The sequence below is a fragment of the Culex pipiens genome, chromosome 3 (assembly GCF_016801865.2).
Source record: "Culex pipiens pallens isolate TS chromosome 3, TS_CPP_V2, whole genome shotgun sequence".
Lineage (NCBI taxonomy): Eukaryota > Metazoa > Arthropoda > Insecta > Diptera > Culicidae > Culex > Culex pipiens.
In genome coordinates, this window is record NC_068939.1 from 113294067 (window position 1) to 113312040 (window position 17974).

Consider the following 17974-nt stretch of genomic DNA (forward strand, 5'->3'; position numbering starts at 1 on the left):
TGAATTTAAATTTCAAATCAAGCAAAAAGGAGTAACTTCAGGGTGACGAGCGGATATTTGACAGAAATCGGCCATGTTTGAACCTGCTTCTGTCATTTTAAAATAAAAAAAAATTCCAACAATAACGACATAAAAAAAAACTAAAATAAATAATTTTAGTTTACTTCTCTGCAGATTGTTAACATTTAATTTTCCGTAACTTCTATAAATATTCGTCCAATGAGTAAATGTGAAGTGACCAGTCGATGCATACTTCCAAAAATCTGTAGCACCACACCACGAAAAAAGCTTGACGCTCAAACGCCCACCGCATGTCCTACTTACACGGACGCCCAAGCCATAGAACGATAACTTCAACTCGCTGGTTCTCGGGCATAACTCAACCAATCGGGACGATTCTTTTTTCCAGTGATTTGTTAGGATGTCTTGATGATCCTAAAATTTTGCAGAACTTGATTTGAACAAATCTGTTATTTCTGCGATCAAAACCATCGTTCCAACTTTTTTTTAAACGACTGCCTCCGCGGAATTTTTGACGATTTTTTATTTTACACGCGAAAAAAAAGGTTTGATCGCATGTTTTTGATCGCAAAAACTACAGATTTGATCAAATTGATTTCTGCAAACTTCTAGGATCATCTAGACATCCTAACAAATCTTTGGAAAAAGGAATCATCCCGATTGGTTGAGTTATGCCCGAGAACCAGCGAGATGAATTGACCGTTTTAACTTTTTTTTTAGGGTTTGGGTGTTGGAATGTTAAACAGATGTAACGACAAGCATAGAATATGCATCGGACGAAAAACGATTGACACACAATGCTTCTATCACCAACTAGCCATCAATCCAGGTTGCAAATTATTGCAAAACAATTTTTTTCGAATGTTCAAAAATGTAAGGGGTCGTACCGCCCCTCGAGATATCGAAAAATGGAGCTAGGATTCGTGATCAGGGACAAAAGGTACCCCTAAGGACAAAGTTTCACGCAAATCGAAGGGGGTCGGGGTAACTTTTTCCGATTTTGTGTAAGTTGGTGGAGATTCACAGATTTGAAAATTTACAGATCCGAAGTTTCAAAGATTTGAAGATTCGATGTTTCGAAGATTTTAGGGTTCGAAGATTCAAAGATTCGAAGATCTGTAAAGCAGTTAATTTCATGATACAATGATTAGAAGATTCGATGCTTCAAAAATCCGAAGATCAGAAGTTCTGAATATTCGAAGATTTAATGATTCGATTGTTTCGAATCACTGAAGAAGTTTGAATCCATGGAGATTCAATGATCTGAAGATCCGTAGATTTTATGATACGTGATACGAAGATCTGAATATTCGAATTATTAGATTATTAGAAGTTTCGAAGCTATGATGATCTGGAGATTTGAAGATCCAAAGATTCGAAGTTTCAAAATTTTGAAGATCTGATGATCCGAATTTCGAAATTCGAAGATTATAAGATCTGAAGATCGGAAGATTTTAATTTTCAATGGTTCGAAAATTTGATGATTCGCTATGAAGATAAAAAAAATCGAGGTTTCGAAGTTTCGAGGATTTGAAGATTGCGAAATTCTTAGATCTGAAGATTCGAAGATCCAATAATCCGAAGTTTTGAAGATTCAAAGCTTAGCATTTTCACAGTTTTTATAGTTTGAAGAATGGAAGATCAGAAGATCTAAAAATTCTAAACTTCGAAGATTCGATGGTTTGGAGATACCAAGGTCTCAAGATTCAAAGTTCCGAATATTTAAAGATTGGAAGAATCGAAGATCTGAATGTTGGAAGATTGGAAGATCCGAAGAGTCGATGTTTCGAAGACTCAAAGATTTGAAGTTTAGAAGTTTCAACGATTTGCAGTTTCGAAGTAAAGAATTTTCAAAGATCGGAAGATTCGAAATTTCGAACACTCGAAGATTTGAAGTTACGAAGATTAGATGTACGCTACGATGAGGTTTTGATCCCATTTTGTTACATTTGAGCAACTCTCTACAAAATCGTCCGATTTCGACCATTTTTATGTTTTGTATTTTTTTTATTTGGCTCAAACTTTGTGGGTGCCTTCATACAATTTTGGCCGCTGTCCATACAAAAATGGTACGTAAATATTCAAACAGCTGTAACTTTTTAGTGAATTTTCTGATCAATTTGGTGTCTTCGGCAAAGCTGTAGGTATTGTTGAGGACTATTGAGAAAAAAATAGGTACACGGAAAAAAATTGCAGATTTTTTGATCAACTTTTTTCCACAAAAACTCAATTCCCCAAAATATGTGCAAATGCAAAAACAAATTTGAAGTAATTTTTTTTATGAAAAATTTAATTTCTAATCGAAAGTACTTTACAGATTTTTTGATAGAAGGCTCCGTTTTCAAGATATAGCCACCGAAAGTTTGATTTTAAGCGAAACATTTGCTGACCATGAGTGACCATTTCTAAAAAATATTTGTTTTAAGGTTCAGAAAATTTGCTAAAAAATTGTCTAAGAGACATTAAAGATTGGACCTCGGGTTGCTGAGATACAGCCGCTTTAAGAAAAAGAAAAACGAAAATTGAAGATTTCTAAGTCGCACCCAAACAACCCACCATTTTCTAATGTCGATATCTCAGCAACAAATGGTCCGATTTTCAATGTTAAAACATGAAACATTTGTGATTTTTTCCGGTCTTTTCGAAAAAAATATTTTGATTTTTTAAAATCAAGACTAACATTTTAAAAAGGCCAAACATTGAATATTACGCCCATTTAAAAAAAGACCATCATCCCGGGCAGACGGTAATAACAAAATTCATGCCATTTCAATGACAAATACTGTTAAAATAACAGATAGTGTTATGGAATCTTCTTCAAAAATCAATTTTTGCATAAGAGTTCAATAACAGTTTATGTTATCATAACAAAATTTGTTATTGGTCTGATATTGGTTGCAAGCCAAAACAACTTTGGAATAACATTTTTTGTTATGGAAGAATACCGCCAACAGTTATTGGGATGATCGGATTAGTTGTTAAAATAATAAAAAATAATAACAAAGATTTGTTCGAAGAATCACTAAAAATGTTATTAGTATGTTATTACAATAACAATCCAATAACAAAAAAATCATAACGACGAATAACAAATCTTGTTATAAATAACATAAAATGTTATTGGCCTAGTATTTTCAAATATCAAAAAATGTTATTCGCAAGTTATTTCCGTCTGCTCGGGATCAATTTGAAACAAAGCTTTCGGGTGTGTGTCTTAGACAGTTTTTTCTGCTGTAGTTTGAAGTGTGCACATTTGTGAAGAGCTTCCCACAACTTGCTCGAATTTCTAAAAATCGTTGCAATCTGCAACAATTAAAAATACTTTTCCATGTTTTACATGGAAGCCTTTTATCATTTTTTTTTTGTTGTTGTGAATCCCACACATTTCCTTTTAAGCTATTAATTCGTTAATTTCATTCATACACGATTTTTGAAGCTGTAAAAGACGTGCTGATGAGTGCATAGCTATGCCTGATTAAAATTCATGCTTTACATTACATAAGAATTATTTCACTTTTTTTTTTATTCACATTTATTGAAAATTAAGTTCGTTTCCAAGGATACTAGATGACACCAGAAAAAAAGCAGCTTCCTAATTTTTTTTATCTTTCATTTTTTAAAGGGTTAAAATGGATGATAATATACATTTTTATGTATGTTTCTATTGTGAAATTGTCTCAGGAACACGAATATGATAAAATTATCACAATAAAATGGGATCTAAGGGGTCCCTCGAGCAAAAATGTACAGCCAAAAAATTCACTAAAAGTAAAAGTGTCTGTTCAATATGTTACCCATTGTCTTACCCAAAGCGTTCTTAGTCTCAGATGGTAGTTCCAGATGTCCCCTACAAGCTGCAGGTCGATCCGAGTTGATATCTGGATGGAACACTTTTTTATTTGAGTTTGAAAATTATGATATTTTTTCACTAAAATGCCAATAACTCCCTTTAGAATTAACCAATTCGGATGCTCTACCCTTCATTTTGTTGCATTTTTGAAGCTCTTTAAGATGCATTTTGAATTTTGAAATTAAATTGAATTTTGCCTGAGTTATAGCTTTATTAAGATTTTTGACGTTTTTGAACCTTCAAACTTTGTGTCCCGATTTGCCCCACTTCCCGTTGACCTAGATTGCTCATATTTTGGCCAGATGCTAGTTTTATATGTAAAAACAAACCCCCAACAATTTCAGGCAGATTGGTGAGGTCCAAACGATGTCCCATACAAAGGGGTAGGCCGTGTTCGTGGACTTGCTCTTAAATTCCAACAAATTTAATCCAATCGAGTCTTACGTTTACAGCTTCTTAATAAACCTCAAAAAAGTGGAGTGCATTGCAATAACGTTTTCCCAGAATCTGGTGGAAAGCTCAAGTGTCCCATTGCTGCTCCTGGTGACGATAACATATCACTTTTTGCCCGAAATGAAATTCTGAGTACACCTCCTCACATGAAGGGAAGCAGTGCATAAAGTGTCTTCGTCACCGGTCGTTGCCAAGCGCGGTACTTGAACGGTTTCAAAGCAAACATTTTTCATATCTCTTACGAGGAGGGGGCGGGTGGCCTTAATGATATCATGTATCGTACATAAATTCAGTGCACACGTGGGCAAGTTTCCCCGCCCTGCTCCTGTCTGATCATTATTATTTGTTCCCTTCACTTTGACTCACGGTCGTTATTTTTGCTTTCTCCCTTTCAGATGCTGCTGCAGGTGTCGTGGGTGCGGCACCGGGACATCCACCTGCTGACCGTTGGCCGCTACACGTACACGTCGGACCAGCGGTTCCGGGCGATCCATCACCCGCACACAGAAGACTGGAGCCTGCAGATCAAGTATCCGCAGCACCGGGACTCGGGCATCTACGAGTGCCAGATCTCGACGACGCCGCACATGAGCCACTTCGTGCACCTCAACGTCATCGGTAGGTTTGAACAACTGGTGACATTTTAATAATTAAATGGGAGTGATTTTTTTTTCTAATAATTTTCCAACAATTGCTTGAAAAAATAACTCAGCTAACCAAACCAATCATATATAAAGCTTTATTGATGTTGAAGCCACACGAGTATTTGCGGTTTTTGCCATTGTTGCAGTACTCTACTAATTATAATCTCATCTTCTGCAATATCAGCGTAACAAAGCATCGAACAGTTCGCGCATTGTTTGCAGTTTTCAAATCGGAACAAAGCTCGCCATCCCGCGGACCAAATCATATTATGTCCACCCACGTGGGCAATTGATCATCACATCACGCCATCATAGCACGCACCCCTCCCCCACGATTTAGACTGGTGCTTAATTATTTGTAAATGCCAATCGTGATGCATGTGCCGATTAATTATGATTTTGTTTCAGTTTTGCCACCGTGGCACGATTTATCTCGCATCTCTGCTGGAATGCGCCTGGACGGACAGGCGGACGAGCAGACTCGGATTGTTTCCAGATAAGCAATCAACGACAAAGGCATAATTAGCTTTGCGTGCAACATTTCGCGCAAGTTTGCACCAGAACTACGGCACACACACACGTCGACAACTAATGACATAACATTGGCCAGTGCTCGAAGCTGGATTGTTTTGTTTTGTGGAATCAATCTGTACGTACTGAACTACTCTTGTTGGGACAAATTCAATCACGTTGGAAATAATAACATTTTGAGGATATTTTTTTTGTGCAGCTCTAAATGAGTGAAAACACAACTCATTACTAACGGTGATTGGAAATAAATGATTGATTCCAATCTGCATTGAATATCAACACTAGAGGTTGTGATTACTGCCTGCGACCAGAACCATTATCGTAATTATTTCTAAAATTATACTACCGTTCATTTCCATTGCCCCCGGGTGTCAATCAATTCAATTTTAATTATTTAGAGCGTTGAATTATGCTTTGGTTAACCAATGTTTAATTGAATGATGCATTGCTTTTATTACCTTTTTATGCAAATTACAAACTTTAACAATCACTTAAAATTTGGTGGTATTTTCAAATCCTAGTTTCATTCAAACTTCTTCAGAAATTTCGCAAAAAACTTGAATGTTTGTTTTTATTTTTGCATCATTAGTTTCTTCATACAAGTCTCCTTAAAAATTTGAAAACTGTCAATAGAAAAGTGATATGAAAAAATTCCAACATCTGTATCTTGAGAAAAGAATTTCTGATCAATATGGTGTTGGTTATGATTTGAACTATACAAAAAAAGTTACAATCAAACATTAAATACAATTTTTTTTAAATATTTTTGTAATTTCAAAAAGGCAAAGGCAAATTAAATATTCTCACCTTTTGACCTTCACAGATACCCAAATCGATTTCAATCCTGAGATATTCAATAAAAACCGAAAAAAAAACTCTGTGCATTGTTGTCGCTCTTCATATGAAAGAAGTTTCAATCTTGTCGTGCTATCTTGACACAGCCCTAAAATTGGTGTAAATGCGACAATTGGCCAAAGGGATTTCAGGTCAGAACGCGATTGACACAAGTACGTGCTCGACTACCGTAAACATTAACTTTCCAACGCCCAGAGCTGTTTGATTATCGTGAAAAAAGTAAATTGCTAATTTTTGGTACAATTATGCAGGAAATACTCTACTTTGACCCTGAAATGTGTTGTTTCGAAAAGTAACACATTTAAAAAAAATAATTAAAACGATTATTGACAAAATACATGCAAATTTGACTTAAAATTTCACTCAATGGGTGTTTTTCGGAATTGCAAAAAATGTTGTATGGAACTCGTTGCAAAACTTGATTTTTTCAGCACTCTTCGTATTTATCCAACTCGGTGAACCTCGTTGGATAAATGTACGACTCGTGCTGAAAAAATCCTCTTTTTGCAACATGTTGCATAAACTACTATTTAAAATCTCTGCATTTTCAGACTTCTTTGATTGGCTCATACAAAACTCACAAACAACCATTTTCATTAAAAATAAGGAAAAAATGCAACCATCGGTCTAATAAAAATATTTGTCTTGTTTTTGAAAAGTCATCACGTTTTAAAACTTTTGTTTTGATTAAAATAAGGTTTTCCTATCGTTTAGAAAAAAAAATTTAGTAAACAAAAAAAGTGTCAACTTTTCGTTGAATGCGGCTGTTTTGTTTTTGCCAAGAAATGTTTTTTTTTTTTAATACAAAATGTGTTAACCTTAAAATTTCAAGCGATGACATCTTGGAAACCATTGATCAGATAATTTCGAGTTTTTGACCCAGAAGAAGGGTAACCGTTAAGAGCAACACATTTCTCATTAGGGTGTAATAACAAAATCGATTTTCCAGCACAGCAATTTTTCAGTTCCTTTTGGGGTCCTAAACAACTCCCCAAAGTTTGAGAAAGATTGGTTAAGTCCTCACATTGCGCAAAGCGATTCAATTTTCCATATAAATTTGTATGGGAAAAACATTTTTTTTTATTTTGATATTTTAAAAATCCACGTTCCACGCTATATAAAAGCGGATTCATATACGGTTGCTATGGAATGTGCTCTACAACTTTCCCGAAGAGAGTATGGTTCTAACTTGCTTCTATAAAAAGATACAGCGTGTTTAAAACTCGTCTAAAACATGTTTTGCCTTCCTTACCTTACTGAGGAAAGGCTATAAAATCACTCGAAAAATGAACTTCTCAATTAGACCTCCTGGACTCACCTTCATGTATACCTATCGACTCAGAATCAAATTCTGAGCAAATGTGGGATGTTGATCAAAAAATTGTCACTCGATTATCTCGAGACTGGCTAAGCCGATTTTGTCCGTTTTGGCCTCATTCGATCCGTCCTGGGGTCCCATAAGTCGCTATTAAAAATTGTGGAGTTTAGTTAAGTACTTCAAAAGTTATGCTAAAAAAACGATTTTAACAAAAGTTCGGAAGATTGTAAAAAGGGTGGTTTTTGTAAGAAAACCCGTCATGCTATACATTTTCAGAAAGGTATTTAAAAGACCTTTCCAACGCGTCCAAGACATTGAAGATCTGACAACCCTATCAAAAGTTATAAGCACTTAAGTGTTATTTACGCACTTTTTGGAGGCCGGATCTAAGATATTTCAATGAAAATGATGTCCGGATCTCTCATGCGACCTATCATTGGATAGGTAATCAAAAGACCTTTCCAACGCGTCCAAAACATTGAAGATCTGACAAACCTATCAAAATTTATTAGTGTTATTTATGCACATTTTGCGACCTATCTTTGGATAGGTAATTAAAAGATCTTTTCAACGAGCACGAATTGGATTGAAGATCTGACTACCCTATCATAAGTTGTAACCACATAAGTGTCCTGCAATATGGAGATCTGACTACCCAATCTAGTGGTATGAATAATGAGTCAAATTGATAAAACTCTGAAAAACACCGCCTTTTTGTGTCTATTTTGGATAGCACCCTTTGAGGAAGGCACCAACCACCTAAGGGTGGATAAAGTTCTTTCAGGAGCAAGTTAGCACCATACTCTCTTCGGGAAAGTTGTAGAGCACATTCCAGAGCAACCAAATATGAATCAAGTTTTAATATAGCGTGAAACGTGGATTTTTTAAATATCGAAATAAAAAAAAAGGTTTTTCCCATACAAATTTACATGGAAAATTTAATCGCTTTGCGCAAAGTGGGGACTTAACCAATCGTTCTCAAACTTTGGGGAGTTGTTTAGGACCCCAAAGAAACTGAAAAGTTGCTGTGCTCACTAAATTTGAACAACTTTATGTTTCGGCTTTGCGCAAGCTCAGGGTTGAACGGATGACCATGAACCCTTAGAGAAAAATGTTCCTTAGAACACCCCCGACACGGCTACCTAGTGTAAGTGTGGACTAAAGTTTGTCGCTAAGCCTGTAGGAGCGTTTGAAGTTAAAGCACGCGTTTTCCATAGTAAATTCCATGTAAACCTTAACCCCCCAGCGACAAGCCAGTTTTCAACCAAATGAGCTCAAATTTGGTATGAGAGTCCCTATGGGTACCCTCTGCAAGATAGACTTTATTGCAGCCGGATCCGAGCACTTTCGAAAAAAAATGACCCACCCTACTGGACAATTTCCTTAAAAATTAAAACAAGACGATTTTGTTGAAAAATTGATCGAAAAATGGCTATAACTCAAAAACGGTCAGTGGGGGTGACATTGGGTCAAAAAACGATACACCTCTCGTAATTTCTCGTAGTAACAAAAACAATTTAAATAACATCGAAAATCCATTAACGCAGAATTGTTCTTGGATAGTTTACTAAAATTTTCCCAAAATATGGTGGAATTTGTTGAACTATACCTTAAATGCCAATCGTTTGAAAATTGATTCAATCTCTCCCCTTAGAGGGGATGACTTTGGGTTATATGAAACTAAAATGATGCTTAAATACAAAGATATGTAATTGTAATTGTAACTGTAATTTTATTGAAACGATATCCTGTTACCTGTTAGTTTACACTGTATATCAGGGCAAGGAGGTAATGTGGATCTGAATTAAACTTTAGGATATGGTAAAAACAAGTCATTCAACAGTGTTTCTTGTTCGAGGGAATCGTATTGACATGCTACAATGTTTGAAATAGAGATTTTCAAACATCAAACAACAGTTTTTTTTCAGCCAAGTCATCTTAAGTTGTCCCGTACACAACAATTTTAACAGAATTTCCATTAAAAAGAACCTGAGAAATGGTAAAATCCGTAAAAAATCACTTTGACCCAACCTCACCTTTCAGACCCAATGTCACCCCAACTGACAGTACCTAAGTAACTTCTTTTCGATTTAGGATTAAATATTTCATCTTATTTTTTTAATATTTTGTGTGTGCATTTTTGATACTTCACATTAAGCCACTATTATTTTTTTTTTAAATCATTAATTGTCAAAAAAAAAAAAAAATCGTCCGTCATACGTTATCGCTCAAAAGCCGGCAACAAAAATGTATTTTCCTACGTTGATAGTCTTAAGCAACTTTTCTGAAACTTTGAAACATAAATAAAGTGTATTTGACACTCTACAACTTTTCGGAAGAAAGTTTATTTTTAAATTGCTTATTTTTATAATTATCGTTGAAGATCAGTTTTTTTTGCGTTTTGAACCACTGTGGACTGTAAACTTACAATGGATTTTTTTTTTTTTTTGATATTTCACCTCTGGCGACTTACAAAACCCCTTATCAAACAAAAATAAATCAAACAAATTATGGGATTATTCTTTGGTAATCAAGCAATTGGCAAAATTAAACGCGTGATTTCGATATCTTAATCGGGATTGGGTGTACAAAATAATTTTATTAGACTCTGGTCATTTTCAAAAAATATCAGCAAACAAACTCAATTTTGATTTTAAAGTTAAAAAAAACTCCATATCTTAGAATATTATCTGTTTGGCAGATGGTAAATAAGCCGTAAGCATACAATCTTTCGAGTTTAAAAATTGTTTGAAGTCGCGTAGAAGTTTTTTAGTGGCCAACGTCCAGTTTTAACTTAACCTGGTAAGTTATTGATTTTGTTGTAAAACTTTTGTACAGTTCTCTTCATGTAGCAATGGGGATTTGCGAAAAGAATAGGTAAATAAATTGAGGACCCACATTCAGTTCGATCGGGCATTGTCAAATGAACCAAATTGGAACCGTCTACCGAATGTATCGCCAAATGATCAGTAATTAAGCAAAGCATTGAAGCACAGAAACATAATCAAAAAGGTACTCAGCGATTTCATTACATCCAGACAACTGGAACAATTATCACGAAGCGCACTTTCGATCCGTTTTCGAACATTTTTGTTTAAATTGCATCCATTCGTCGATTCGACGCATATCCGCTCCGAATGGCTTGCCGCTCCAGAGACGCAGAGGCAGCCCCATGTAAGCGCAACATCACTATCAATAACTAAATGGATCCGTAATCCAATCAGCTGGAAAATGTATCCTCAATAAAACCATGCAGCAGCGTCGGTTCCGGTTCGAAGCTGGGGACTCATTGGAGCACGAATACTGCCCGGTCCAATAGCCGTCAGTGATTTGTTCGAAAGCAATGAACATTGTGCACACACACACACACGCCAGCCGGCACCATCAACCGGGAACGGAACGATATACGGAACTCATCACGTTGAACAAACCGGGACACGCTGGGTGCTATGGTAGTTTCATAGTGGAATTTTGCAAATTTAGTTTGTCTGAAAATCAAAAACTAACAGAACAACAGAAAAACAAAATGGCAGAACAATTTCAGCCATCCTTATTTAGTGTGATTTTCCCACTGTGCATCCAAAGCAGACCGTCAATGAAAACTCGCTGTCACCATGATTTTGGCCATGCACATTTCATGAATGGATTTCGAAAATGTTTCGCATAGATGGGCAACCAGCCACCGGAATAAAGCAGCAATTCCGGGTACACCCTCAATGTCATCCCCCGGGGCAACCAGAATTGCCTGCCTCTAAAACCTCAAAACAAGGACGCATGGGACGCAGCTCGTGTTGCCCAAGACTCTTGCGTCCAATAGAACCAACCTGGCAACGCGAGCAAGGTTGAGCAAACAAAAAGCACGCTAAATTACTAGCAACACGATCCATTGACACCTTATAAAAGAGGCTTCCCGCTGCTGATGCTGCTGCTGCTGTTTGCTGGAAAAGGATCCCACGCTAACGACCTATGGTCCACCGGATGTAGGTCAACAGCTTCCCGGTAGTCCTTGGACGGACGTTTATATATGTTTTTCGCGCTAAAAGGTGGCTCGACCTGCTGAATCGATGCAATCAACACGCGCGCGCTCCACACATGAACATTTAAATCAATTTGCCACTTTAGAGTGGTGGCTAGCAAGCTGAAGAGGTTCCACTCAAAGTTCAAAGAAAGGAATCATGGTTAATTAATTGACTCTTGGAAGGCACACTCGAACGAATTTATTGGTGAGGTATGGATTCAGGGTATTGTTGGAACTAATTGGCGGCGGGCGTTCTAAAATTCTTTGTGTAAATATGGGTATTCGGCGCCGTCGCTCCGTGCCATACTTTCATACACTTAGGAGCCCAGGGCGGCGAAGTCCTTGTAGATAAAAAGGAAGACACTAGTGGTTGGTACTAGCAATGGTGGCCGACAGCTATAAAGTCAACTTCGTTTTTATACTATGCACTTACAACAGACAATTGGCACAAAAATAACAAAAATATAAAAATTGAAATAACAAGCCATAGTCTCAACGGAACGGAATCGACGTAACACCCTATAATGTGGTCCTCTTAAACCTTGCGGTTTCGTCAACGGATCCACAGGCGTGTATTGTTCTTTTTGCGACAAGACGCCGCCTCCCGCGTCTTCTAAGTGTGAAGGTATGGCACGGGGAGAGGACACCGAAAACCTTTAATTACACTTATAATTTTTGCGCCCGCCTCGGTATTCGAACCGGTGACCTCTGGGTAGTGAGTCCAGTGCGCGGTCCGATTGATTCACACAGGCAGACAAATAGTCTCAACATTTGAATGAAAAAAGTATTTTTGCAGTTTCAGTTGCAGTTTTGCAATCATTATTTTTCAGTAAATCTAAGATTTGACGAAAACAAAAATGGAAGAGAGAAATTGATATTTTCGTCTTAACAATAACAACAACTCTCAAGCCCTTCTTGAAAAAGATGGAACGGTAACATCAACTCGTTGGTTCTCAGGCATAACTAAACCAATTAGGACAATTATTTTTTGAGCGAATTTTAAGAATGTCTAGAGAACTTTGCAGAACTCGATTTGATCAAATCTGTAAAAAATAAGTGAATTGGAAAAAAATGGTTTTTGAAAAAAGTTGAAAATAGTGGGATTTTTTTTAAGATGTAAAACTAATATGCAATCGAAAATACTTTACATGAATTTTGTTATCGTGCACCATTATCAAGTTAAAAATACCTAAAATAATTTTTATGTTGATAAGTCCCGTAAGTTTTACCTGTAGAAGTCATGATCAAGCATAACCATCTCTAAAAGTTTTTTTATTGGAGAAGATCATACAAATTCTCATAAAATTCCTTCAAAGACATTGAATACTGGACTAGTGGTTGTTGCGATACAGCCTATGTTAAAATACCAACTAAGAGATAACTCAGCAAATATCCGATTTTCAATGTCAAAGAATGAAAGTATCGTCAAAAAATGCCAAGTTGAATTGAAAGTACTGAAAATATTTTTATCGAAATGCTCGAAAAATTTCACAATAATTGTTTTTTTTATAAAAAAAAAGATTTTCCTACTTTTTTCAACGATATGAAAAATTGGATATTTTTTTTCGAAAAAAATGGCTGCGCTATCAAATAACTTTTGAACAATTTGTGCCATTCGCATTCCCATTCTTAGCGGGTTGCAGACTGGATTTCGTCATGCATATGTGGTGATAGTTCAGCTCAGGTTGCTTCGAAATTGATTGAAAGGGAATTAAAACCAATCCTAACGAACAGGAGAGGCAGCACCATGAAAGCCATCCATTGCCGGCCATTCCCATCTCCACCATTTACCGTGTAAGGAATAAGGATTAGGAGCACGGGAAGTGTTTTGATAATAGCTCATAAAACATATTTTTAAATATTTTAATAGCTTTTTGTACGGATGGTTACTAATGCTGAAAAATGACTTCTTTGGTACACCCAAAATTCAGACTCGAGAGAAACGTTCCCTCAAAATTTATTGAGAGCTCAAAGCCAAAATCGAAAGAATAATGCTATTAACTCACACCATCACAACAAATGTGTTCATTCTTTAATTGATAAAATAAATCTCCAACAAGTGTCAAACATCGACATCTGACTACTTCTTAATCACCAAGCTGTTGGGGCCGAGGCAGTTAAGCCATTGCACAGTGGGAAAAAAGGACCCAAAAAATTACCGCAACATGATTTCGCGCAAACCATCGATTGCTATACACCAAAAGTTTCGTTTTTGCACCAGGAACAATAATCCGATGAAAAATCGCACTGCACGGACCGGTGACCGGAGTACAGGCCACCGGAAGATCCGGATTTTTGGAAAAAAGTGTCAGATTATTCCAATTGTGAACTGATAAGCCTTCTTCTACCATGAATAGTCATGCAAAAAAAATCCGAGAATAATATTAAATACCATAGGACCCATCGGAACCGGTTCCACCGATCTCCGGTGGCCACATCCGGAACCGCATTAGGAAACAGTGTTAACCAGTCATGCGACGTATCAAACTTCTTGATTTTGAATGGGGACATGAGTTATACACTCTTCTCTTTAAAACATGAAGTTTGATATGTCGCAAGAGTGGTTTCAGGAATTTGCCAAATATGATTTTCGGATGTGGCCACCGGAGAACCTGGGAACCGGTCACCGGAGGTAAAAATACATTTTAAGGATACTCTCCTTCCAAAATCAAGAAGTTTGATACGTCGCATGACTAGTTTACACTGTTTCCTAATGCGGTTTTGGATGTGGCCACCGGAGATCGGTGGAACCGGTTCCGATGGGTCCTACGGTATTTAATATTATTCTAGGATTGTTTTGCGTGACTATTCATGGTAGAAGAAAGCTTATCAGTTCACAATTGGATAAATCTTACGAGCGAGTCCACGAGCAAAGCATACCCATCTCGCATCGACCTCACCAATCTGCCTGAAAATTTCAGGGGTTGTTTGTACATATGAAACTAGCATCTGGCCAAAATATGAGCACTCTTGGTCAACGGGAAGTGGGGCAAATCGGGACACAATGTTTGAAGTTTCAAAAACGTCAAAAATCTTAAAAAAAAGCTATAACTTGAGCAAAATTCGATTTATTTTCAAAATTCAAAATTCATCTGAAAGGGCTTAAAAAATGCAGCAAAATGCAGGATAGAGCATCCCAATTGGTTAAATCTAAAGGGAGTTATTGGCGTTTTAGTGAAAAAATAGCATAATTTTCAAACTCAAATAAAAAAGTGTTCCATCCAGATATCAACTCGGTTCGACCTGCAGCTTGTAGGGGACATCTGGGACTACCATCTGAGACTGAGAACGCTTTGGGTAAGGCAGTTTAACATATTAAATGGACACTTTTACTCTTAGTGATTTTTTTTTGTTGTAAATTTTTGCTCGGGAGACCCCTTAGATCCCATTTCCTGGTGATAATTTTATCATATTCGTGTTCCTGAGACAATTTCACAATAGAAACATGCATAAAAATGTTTATTTTGATCCATTTCAACCCTTTAAAAAATAAAAGTAAATAAAAAATTTAAAAGCTGCTTTTTTCTGGTGTCATCTAGTATCCTTGGAAACGAGCTTGATTTTCAATAAATGTGAATCGAAGATTTTTTTTTAACTTTTATTTTTCAAAGGGTTAAAATGGATGAAAATAAACATTTTTGTGCATGTTACTATTGTGAAATTGTCTCAGGAACACGAATATGATAAAATTATTACTAGAAAATCGGATCTAAGGGGTCCCCCGAGTAAAAATTCAAAACCAAAAAATTTACTAAAAGTTAAAGTGTCTATTTAATATGTTAAACTGCCTTACCCAAAGCGTTCTCAGTCTCAGATGGTAGTCCCAGATGTCCCCTACAAGCTGCAGGTCGAACCGAGTTGATATCTGGATGGAACACTTTTTTATTTGAGTTTGAAAATTATGCTATTTTTTCACTAAAACGCCAATAACTCCCTTTAGATTTAACCAATTGGGATGCTCTATCCTGCATTTTGCTGCATTTTTTAAGCCCTTTCAGATGAATTTTGAATTTTGAAAATAAATCGAATTTTGCTCAAGTTATAGCTTTTTTTTAAGATTTTTGACGTTTTTGAAACTTCAAACATTGTGTCCCGATTTGCCCCACTTCCCGTTGACCAAGAGTGCTCATATTTTGGCCAGATGCTAGTTTCATATGTACAAACAACCCCTGAAATTTTCAGGCAGATTGGTGAGGTCGATGCGAGATGGGTATGCTTTGCTCGTGGACTCGCTCGTAAGATTTATCCAATTGTGAACTGATAAGCTTTCTTCTACCATGAATAGTCACGCAAAACAATCCTAGAATAATATTAAATACCGTAGGACCCATCGGAACCGGTTCCACCGATCTCCGGTGGCCACATCCAAAACCGCATTAGGAAACAGTGTAAACTAGTCATGCGACGTATCAAACTTCTTGATTTTGGAAGGAGAGTATCCTTAAAATGTATTTTTACCTCCGGTGACCGGTTCCCAGGTTCTCCGGTGGCCACATCCGAAAATCATATTTGGCAAATTCCTGAAACCACTCTTGCGACATATCAAACTTCATGTTTTAAAGAGAAGAGTGTATAACTCATGTCCCCATTCAAAATCAAGAAGTTTGATACGTCGCATGACTGGTTAACACTGTTTCCTAATGCGGTTCCGGATGTGGCCACCGGAGATCGGTGGAACCGGTTCCGATGGGTCCTATGGTATTTAATATTATTCTCGGATTTTTTTTTGCATGACTATTCATGGTAGAAGAAGGCTTATCAGTTCACAATTGGAATAATCTGACACTTTTTTCCAAAAATCCGGATCTTCCGGTGGCCTGTACTCCGGTCACCGGTCCGTGCAGTGCGATTTTTCATCGGATTATTGTTCCTGGTGCAAAAACGAAACTTTTGGTGTATAGCAATCGATGGTTTGCGCGAAATCATGTTGCGGTAATTTTTTGGGTCCTTTTTTCCCACTGTGCATTGGGTTAGTCTGTCAAAGGTCTTTGGTTCGATTCCCGTAGTCGACACTTTTGTTTTTTTTTTTTTTTGACGGATGCACTTTTTTTTTGCAAATGAACCGTCATCAGGGGTGACATTGGGTCTGGGGGGTGAGATTGGGTCATACAAATTTCAGCATTTTTGTATGACCCAATCTCACCCCCCAGACCCAATGTCACCCCTGATGACGGAACCTCGAATGAATAATTCTCTCGTCCATCTCGAGATGTGTCCGTGAGTGGTACCGCTATTCTGTCGACTCGAGTCCATTATTCTCTCGGGCGAGCGGTGCCCAGTTTTGGGTGTAATACAAAAAGTACAGACAAAGATTCATCCATATGAGCAATTCTCTACCAAAACCGGAAATGGATTTTATTTGTATTTTTTGATTTGGCTCAAACTTTGTGGGGGCCTTCCCTGTGACCAAATAAGCTATTTTGTGTCATTGGTTCACCCATACAAGTCTCCATACAATTTTGGCTGCTGTCCATACAAAAATGGTATGTAAATATTCAAACAGCTGTAACTTTTGAGTGAATTTTCTGATCAATTTGGTGTCTTCGGCAAAGTTGTAGGTATTGTTGAGGACAATTCTTGACTTTTTTTTGATAAGGTCCTATAAACAAATGTAAACATTGAGTGTATCCCTTTCACACCTTATGTCAAAGTCCATCGGAGTAAGCGGGATACACTCAATGTTTACATTTGTTTATAGGACCTTATCAAAAAAAAGTCAAGAATTGAAAAAAAATAGGTACACGGAAAAAAAAAATTGCAGATTTTTTTATCAACTTTTTTTTCACTAAAACTCAATTTCCCAAAATACGTATTTTTTGATTTTCGAGATTTTTTTAAATGTTTTAGGGGACTAAAATCCGCAACTTTTGAGCTATAGAAAAACATGGTCAAAAAATCTGCCGCCAAGTTATGGATTTTTGAAAAATAGTGATTTTTGGAAAAAAAATCCAAATTTCATGCAAAAACAAATTTGAAGTTATTTTTTAATGCAAAATTGAATTTGCAATCGAAAACTACTTTACAATTTTTTTGATAAAGGGCTTCGTTTTCAAGATATAGCCACCGAAAGTTTGATTTTAGCAAAATATTTGCAGTTTTTCGATTTTTAAAAATAGTGACCATGAGCGACCATTTCTAAAAAATATTTTTTTTGAAAAGTTCAGAAAATTTGCTATAAAATTGTCTAAGAGACATTGAAGATTGGACCTCGGGTTGCTGAGATACAGCGGCTTAAAGAAAAAGAAACACGAAAATTGAAGTTTTCTAAGTCTCACCCAAACAGC

The 17974-nt window shown here is 36.7% G+C and overlaps 1 protein-coding gene across 2 annotated transcripts in view; it reads left to right on the plus strand.

Moving 5' to 3' along the window:
• The window catches only part of LOC120426607 (zwei Ig domain protein zig-8-like), a 772331-nt gene that overhangs the window by 696168 nt on the left and 58189 nt on the right, over nucleotides 1-17974 (plus strand). For both annotated transcript variants that reach the window (XM_052710389.1, XM_052710390.1), the window contains exon 4: nucleotides 4720-4942. In XM_052710389.1, coding sequence (XP_052566349.1) covers nucleotides 4720-4942 — 223 coding nt within the window. The remainder of the gene's footprint in view (nucleotides 1-4719; nucleotides 4943-17974) is intronic.